Source organism: Lygodium microphyllum, chromosome 13, assembly GCF_053477565.2.
Source record: "Lygodium microphyllum isolate KBCC chromosome 13, Lygodium_microphyllum_v1.1.10, whole genome shotgun sequence".
Taxonomy (NCBI): domain Eukaryota; kingdom Viridiplantae; phylum Streptophyta; class Polypodiopsida; order Schizaeales; family Lygodiaceae; genus Lygodium; species Lygodium microphyllum.
Genome location: NC_141147.1, coordinates 1135975 through 1144344, shown reverse-complemented (window position 1 = coordinate 1144344; position 8370 = coordinate 1135975). Strand labels below are relative to the sequence as shown.

Genomic DNA, 8370 nt, shown 5'->3' with positions numbered 1-8370 from the left:
TATATCTCGGAATCTCTATGAATCCCTGCTCTGATATGCTCAAGAGCTGTGTATAATAATGTGCCATCTTCGATGGCAGTGGCTGTGCAGGGCTGACCCATGTCCTCTGTATATAAATATGCCATATCTCCTGTCTGATGACTCTGTTCCTCTCAGAGAGAGAGAGGGTGTAAGTGGGAGCCTAAGTATTATATAGAAGAGGTGGGAGTCTATCAATGTCCAGCCCATGTCTGTCAAACCAAGCTCTAGTCTATGCATACCATGATGTGGTATCTCCCGCTCGAGCCATCTCCTGAGATGCCATATATGCTCTGTATGCAATGCGATCTCTGTCCATATCCTGAAATCTGTGTAGGAAGCAGACTGTCTAAAATAATGCCTCGACTAGCATGGGCGGTGAGAGAGAGAGGTCGTTGCCACCGCCAATCCACTACAAAAAGAGAGGGGACAACTGCAAAGAAGAAAGAGGGAACCCGTGAAGGAGAAGAAGAAGAAGAAGGAGAGAAGCATGAAAGGATTCTTCTTCAAGCTTTGAGGTAAGTGCATTATTCTTCTCTCTTTGTTTTTCTCTTTTCTTTACTTCTCTCTTTCTTTTTGTTGATGAAGTGTGTATAGAGATAAGAAGTGAGAGAGATCAATGTGCACAAGGGAGATTGAGAAAGAGAGAGAGAGAGAGAGAGGTCGCTGCCACCGCCAATCCACCACAAAAAGAGAGGGGACAACTGCAAAGAAGAAGGAGGGAACCCGTGAAGAAGAAGAAGAAGAAGGAGAGAAGTGCAAAAGGATTCTTCTTCAAGCTTTGAGGTAAGTGCATTATCTCTTCTCTCTTTGTTTTTCTCTTTTCTTTACTTCTCTCTTTTTTTTTTGTTGATGAAGATTGCATAGAGAGAAGAAGTGAGAGATATCAACGTGCGCAAGGGAGATTGAGAGAGAGAGAGAGAGAGAGAGAGAGGTTGCTGCCACTGCCAATCCACCACAAAAATAGAGGGGACAACTGCAAAGAAGAATGAGGGAACCCGTAAGAAGAAAAAGGAGAGAAGTGCGAAATGATTCTTCTTCAAGCTTTGAGGTAAATGCATTATCTATTCTCTCTTTGTTTTCCTCTTTTCTTTACTTCTCTCTTTCTTTTTGTTGATGAAGAGTGTATAGAGAGAAGAAGTGAGAGAAATCAATGTGTGCAAGGGAGATTGAGAGTGAGAAAGAGAGAGAGAGAGAGAGAGAGAGAGAGGTTGCTGCTACCGCCAATCCACCACAAAAAGAGAGGGGACAACTGCAAAGAAGAAGGAGGGAACCCGTGGATGAGAAGAATAAGAAGGAGAGAAGCATGAAAGGATTCTTCTTCAAGCTTTGAGGTAAGTGCATTATTCTTCTCTCTTTTTTTTTCTCTTTTCTTTACTTTTCTCTTCCTTTTTATTGATGAAGAGTGTATAGAGAGAAGAAGTGAGAGAGATCAATGTGCGCAAGGGAGATTGAGAGAGAGAGAGAGAGAGAGAGAGAGATCGCTGCCACCGCTAATCCACCACAAAAAGAGGGGGGACAACTACAAAGAAGAAGGAGGGAACCCGTGAAGGAGAAGAAGAAGAAGGAGAGAAGCATGAAAAGATTCTTCTTAAAGCTTTGAGATAAGTGCATTATCTCTTTTCTCTTTGTTTTTCTCTTTTCTTTACTTCTCTCTTTCTTTTTGTTGATGAAGATTGTATAGAGAGAAGAAATGAGAGAGATCAACATGCGAAAGGGAGATTTGAGAGAGAGAGAGAGGTCATTGCCACCGCCAATACATCAAAAAAATAGAGGGGACAACTGCAAAGAAGAATGAGGGAACTCGTGAAAGGAGAAGAAGAAGGAGAGAAGTGCGAAAGGATTCTTCTTCAAGCTTTGAGGTAAATGCATTATCTCTTCTCTCTTTGTTTTTCTATTTTCTTTACTTCTCTTTTTCTTTTTGTTGATGAAGAGATGTATAGAGAGAAAAAGGGAGACAGATCAACATAAGGGAAATTGAGAGAGAGGGAGAGAGAGAGAGAGAGAGAGGCTACCACTACCACTACCATTGCCACCGCATCCACTAAAAGAGAGGGGACAACTACAAAGGAGAAGGAGAGAATCCCCAACCTCTGTCTCTTCTCCATCTTGCCCTCCTCTAGCTTGCATGGCAGGCACCAAGCAAGCATGTCCCCGTTTCTCGGCCATGGGAAGGCCTCATGCCAAAGCCCACCACCTGGAGCACAAGGTGGAGCCTCCTCTAGTGTAGCAATAGGTGCTCCCCATAGAGCACAACAACCACCAAAGAAGAAGAGGAGATGGAAACCGGGCATTATCGCCCTTCGGAAGATAAGGAGAATGCAGTGTGGATACAAGCTTCTCCTCCCGAAAATATCTTTTCATAAGGACGCTATTCAGGAAGTCATGCAAGACTTAGAGCTAAAAGGAATGGAAAGATTTTGGGCACGAGTGCGAGACAGCCCACCAGTAGGAAGGTAGACTGCTGCAGCTATGACGATAAAAAGAAGAGCCTACATGATGTACTACATGTACCTTCTATTACCAAGAATCTATTATCGATTAGACAGATGGCAGAACAAAATTTGCAAGAATCTACTGTCGGTTGGATAGATGATTTCAACTGATACACATGGCTATACATTCGGAAGTACAAGGATTAGGTACTTAATGTCTTTAAGAAAATGGGTTTATAAAGAGAAATGCAAGTCAGATGGTTTGTTGGAAAGGTATAAAGCCCGGCTCATTGCAAAGGGATATGCACAATAATATGGCCTAGATTATGAGGAGACTTTCAGCTCAGTTGTTGCCAAGATGGAAATTGTGAGAATAGTCATTGCATTAGTGTCTTCTAAGGGCTAAAAATTATGAAAAATGGATGTCAAAAATGCATTCTTGAATGGTGACTTGCTTGAAGAAGTATATATGGAGTAGCGTGAGGGTTATGTACACAACCTGAGGTGTATATGGATGCTAGCTAGCAACCTCGTCTATCATGCTAGATCCAAACACATAGAGATTCATTACAATTTCATCAGAGAAATGGTACTTGTAGGATAGATTGATCTACTTCATGTAAAGACAGAAAACGAGGTAGCTGACATCTTTACCAAATCACTTGGTAAAGAGTAATTCATTCGTTTCAGGGATCTACTTGGAGTACACCAACTAGTCTGAGCTCAAGAAATGGAGTTTGAGAAGGGGGAGGATGAGCTTGATTCTTTTGATCTTAAAACACCTCCATCCATTGAGATTGAGGGTGAAGACAAGAAAGAAAAGATAGAAGATGACTTAGACGTAGGTAAAAACAAAAAGGAAGAAGTAAAGCTTAGAGACACTACCACTCCCTGTATAAGTGTTTCTAGCTCCAACACCATGGTGTAACTCTTACAGATGTCCAAATGCTCCCCCAAAAAGAGTTAAACAAGTTTGGAATAAGCTGGAGTGAGTAGAAGATCTTGATCTTAAAACACCTCCATCCATTGAGATTGAGGGTGAAGACAAGAAAGAAAAGATAGAAGATGACTTAGATGTAGGTAAAAACAAAAAGGAAGAAGTAGAGCTTAGAGACACTACCACTCCCTATATAAGTGTTTCTGGCTCTAACACCATGGTATAACTCTTACATATGTCCAAATGCTCCCCCAAAAAGACTTAAACAAGTTTGGAATAAGCTGGAGTGAGCAGAAGATCAATGGGACTTATTCATACATCACGGTCCTGACTATAATGAAAGCTTGAAGTGAAGCTCTTCTTCTTGGGCCTAACAAGTGATAAAAAAGCTCCTTGAGTAATATTTTTTTGAATTGATTATATCTAGCTTTTGCAATCACAAGCTCTTTTTCTTCTCAGGCCTAAGCAAAGTGATGAAAAAGCTCCTTGCGAAATACCTTTTCGAATTAATTATATCTAGCTTTTGCAATCAAAAGATTTACTTTTTTTTTTGAAAATCTGATACACAATTTTTACACATTAGGTGTTGGTGACATTGGCAAATGAATTATGCAAGAATATTTAGTGCATATAGCTAGAAAGGTGGCAGAGCTGCATGCCTTACCACTTAATTTTTTCCCCCTCTGTAACCGTCATTATTTGCATCGGAAATTTACTGTGCAATGTCGTTATTTGCATCGCTATTTGCGTCGCTACGCTAATTGAGTTAGCGACGCTAATAGCGACGAATCGATCACATCGCTAATAGCGATGCGAATAGAGATGACGGGGGTAATTTTTTCCACGAATAATTCCGTCGCTTTAAACGTCGCTATTGGATCTATATGTTCTAGTGTACAACAAAAAGAGTCGCTTAAGAAGGATTGTTTGAAGTGGACAAGCAAAAATAAATTTAAAAAATAGAATGATCGGAATGGAGAAAAAGATAACAGACAACAAATCGTGTCCTCTCAAGCCTGTAAGGGATTTTAGACGTTCAACCCCTAAAGAAGTACTTTGATTGATTAATACTTAGAAAATAAATAGACATGAGCCATTTGATGTGTAACCCGCCTTAGAAAGGTAGAGACAAGTAGAGAGAGCTTGGAAGCCTTGGCTTTGCAACGGCAACAAGAGGGCGGGCTCTGCAGACGCTCAGGCCAAAGGTCTCGGACATGTCGAAGCGATTCTTATCGTCCGAGATCATAGACCAGTCGAAGGCATGGACGAGGACGGCGATCATAACCTGGACGGAAAGCAGGCCCAGGACGTATCCCGGGCAGCCACGGCGGCCCGACCCAAACGGCAACAGCTCAAACTGTTGGCCTCTCACGTCAACCTTTTGCATGGCGGGCTCTAGGAACCTATCGGGGGAGAAGTCGAGGGGGCGTTCCCATGCTGCCTCGTCCCTGCCGATGGCCCAAACGTTCACCAGCACCCTTGTCTTCGGCGCTATATAGAAGGAGCTGTCACCCCCGGGAGCCGTTATCTCGCATGCCTCCACGGACTCCCGCGGGACCAGCAGAGGCGCGGCCGGGTGCAGCCTCATCGTCTCCTTCACCACCGCCTGCAGGAACGGAAGGTTCGGCACGTCCGCCTCTCCTACCAGACGCTCCTTCCCCACCACCGCGTCCAGCTCAGCCTGCAGCTTTTCCATCGCCGAGGGCTTCTTCAGTAGCTCCGCGAGGCCCCATTCTGCTGTGGTAGCGGAGGTGTCAGTACCAGCGCCGAACATGTCCTGTGTCAAACGTCTCGTTGTTGTTAGCTATGGAGCAATTACAGAGCCAGCAATAAGCAGGTGTACAATGAGAATCCGTATGGCTATTCCTCATCATCTTAACCTCGGGTGCCAGACATAGTTAGAAATTAGAATGATATGGTATTTATATGCCGTACGATAACCTGCCGTGTGCGCATTTCAATATCGATGATACACATATCTAAGGACGAAAGTATATGAAAAGCATAGATTAGACAGATACCCATAGAACCGCTTTGACGTTATCGTCCGTGATGTTGCTGTCGTTGGAGGAGGCGATCGATAGCAACACATCAAGGAGGTCTTTGGGTCGTCGACTCGCATCGTCATCATCAGCACGATCATATTCGGCGGCATACTCAGCTCGTCTCGTGTCGACAATGGCCTGCAGAACCGCTCCGCTCCTCCTGGCGGCGGCCTTCATGTGGCAGACGTGGCCTTGCAGGTCCAGCCAGTCCAGCCAGGGCAGAAAATCGCCAACGTTAAAGACGCCGTTGAGCATCATAACCTCGGCAATGAGCTCCGACAGGTCGCGGCAGGAGGGAACGTTGGCAGCCAGATCCGAGAAGCGCTTCCCGAAGGTCATCCGGCAAATGATGTTGTTGGACATGGCCATGAGCTTGGGGCGCAACTGCACCTCCCCTCCGTGAATATCATTGTTAAGACCACCAATATCTTCCCACACAGAGCGGACCATGGCGGCCTTCTCTTCCGTCCGGAGGGCCCCGAAGGCCTCCATGCGCTTGGGGCTGAGAAGATCGAGGACGCAGATCTGCCTTACGCGTCGCCAATAGGGCCCCGAGGGGGCCCAAGCAACATCGGAGCAGTTATACAAGGTATGCACGCCCGCTGCCGTGCGGGGGCGAGAGGCGAACGCGTGGTCGTGCGTCTTGAGGATCTGGCGTGCGACGTCGGGAGAGGACGCCACGATCGTGGGCACCGCCCCCATGCGCAGATACATGAGAGGGCCATATCTCTTCGACAGCTGGTGCAGGGACTGGTGCGGCAGCTCCCCCAGCAGATGCAGGTGGCCCAAGATGGGCAGACCTGGAGGTGACGGTGGCAGCTGCCTCTCATGCGCTCTCTTCCATTTGCGAATAAACCAGAGAGCACAGGCACACACCCCAAAACTCACGAGAACAGGCACCAGCTGACTAATGTCTACGGCGATCATGGTTGTCGAATTAGCCTAGTCGATGCTCTATAGCTAGGCAGTAGAACTCATTCTCGCAGCTTTATACATTCTGTCTATTCTGCACCGGCCAGCAAAGCGTTTTTCTTCAAGTTGATGTGCACACTCATCAAGTCGGCAAGTCGGAGAAGGTATCCAAATGTGGCACGATTTCAGAGGTTTTGGACTGTCTCATGTCATGGTTCCTGCGTTTTCAAATGTCTAGCTACATCATAGTCTTGACTCTTGTGGCATCTAGTGCTTAGGATAGGTAAGTTTTTGTGGTATCTAGTGCTTAGGATAGAGTAATGGTGTCAATAGAGTGTCATCAACACAATGAATGACGAATATTGATGAACAAAACTATGAAAAGGAAATATTTGAATACATCTTACTAATCAATGGAGTCCGTTCATGAGCTTCAAAGGTGCAATATCTATTGCAAAATTTGCTTCATACATGAAACTCTATTGCGGGGCTAGAAGGGAACGCTTTCGGGGAGTGCAAGCTCATTGGCTCTGTAACCCTAGACAAGATTAAAGTAATCTCTAAATTCTTGTTGTAAATTAACTATTCATGTTAAAAGTATACGATGTGAGCAGTGACAAGTTCAAATGTCTTGTGAGCTATTTGAGTTGGTTTTGTTAGGGAATGTCTTGCTCAATTATGGACTATCAATTGCAAAGTTACAAGTCCGAAATTTGAGCTATTGTGTAATATACATGACATTTGTGTTGTGACATGTGGAATATTTAAGTTGTGCAACTCTCTTGTGCTTATTATTTCAAACTTAAGTATAGTTGGATCAACTTTGACATATGTAAGTATGCTATATCAAGAATCGTGTGGTGGGGGGATTTGCTTGGGCTACTGTGCCAAACACATACCATACACACAAGAGGAAGCTCACTCAAGAACATAAGAAGAGAGATAGCGGCAAAAACATTTTCTTGTTGGTTTTTTTCTTCTTCTTTTACACACAATATAGTGTACACACAATGTAGATAAGATACAAAATAAAGAAAAGTGGCATACTAAGTCAAACAGTGCATAACTGGTTATACTAATCGACTAGCACTATAATTATGCTAGTTGTAGGTAGGTGCAACAAACTAAATATAATTAGTGATAGCCATGTGAGAATCATAATGACCGCCGATATACTAAGTGTAGACGTGTGAACCCATCTAGCTAGGCAGTCCATCATCAATGTCCGCATGTGTTGAGCTTACCATCTCAACATGCTGGCATTTTGATAGTTTTATAAGTGATCACTTATATTGTTTGTAATGCCCTTGAAAGTGATAATCAAGTTTAGTTTCACAACTATTGTTTCTATTTGTTTTGTCTAGAAAAATGCATTGTAATGAAAATATGGCAACTATGATTCAATAAGGGTTTGTAGGCTTTATAGTAATATCATCACCATAAAGTATGCATGCTTGTGATATGATTAATTGTGTGTTAGCTTGTTGGATGAGAAGATCTAAATTCATGCATTGAAGGGATTCCAATTTTCTCTAGAAAACATCCGCTTTTATAATTTTGGATCGAAATGACAATATGTGTGTACAATCATTAGCGGGGAAAGAATAGTTGCTAGAACCTAAATAAAGGTGACGTGCCATTTGATTTGACAAAGAGCCTTAGTATGTCTATCATTAAGTGAGTTTCGAGAGTTTGTCAATATGGATATCCTCGGTCTTATCCTATGATGTTGGGTTAGTGGTTGTTAGGCCAAAACATTTTTCTGCACCGGCCAGCAAAACGCTTTTCTTCAAGTTGATGTGATTCCACAATCTGCACCCTCATCAAGTCGGCAAGTCGGCGGACTGCAGACACGGTTTTGTAACGACATATGTGTATGTGCTATCGTACGAGTCGTCGAAAAGCAGAGCCGCACATATACCGTGCGATAAATAACATCAAAAAGTGAATTGCATCAAGTGACGGAACCCAACAAGCTACCAGGTATAAGTTTTTGTGGCATCATCTAGTGCTTAGGATCCCT

General features: G+C 43.7%; 1 protein-coding gene across 1 annotated transcript; it reads right to left on the bottom strand.

The window, feature by feature from the left end:
• Positions 1-4417: 4417 nt before the first annotated feature.
• LOC148026276 (cytochrome P450 71AP13-like) lies at positions 4418-6405 on the bottom strand. Its single transcript, XM_087690692.1, has 2 exons — positions 5412-6405; positions 4418-5167 (listed from the first exon to the last, which is right to left on the bottom strand). Exons 1-2 carry the CDS (start codon positions 6360-6362, stop codon positions 4505-4507), a joined length of 1614 nt encoding a protein of 537 aa, XP_087546818.1. The 5' UTR covers positions 6363-6405; the 3' UTR covers positions 4418-4504.
• Positions 6406-8370: the final 1965 nt, after the last annotated feature.

Excerpts from the sequence above, each read along its gene's own strand:
- LOC148026276 (XM_087690692.1), bottom strand. The coding sequence starts at position 6,362 with ATGATCGCCGTAGACATTAGTCAGCTGGTGCCTGTTCTCGTGAGTTTT. Across the intron at positions 5,168-5,411 it reads ACGTCAAAGCGGTTCTATGG|GACATGTTCGGCGCTGGTAC; the intron begins GTATCTGTCTAA and ends CGTTTGACACAG.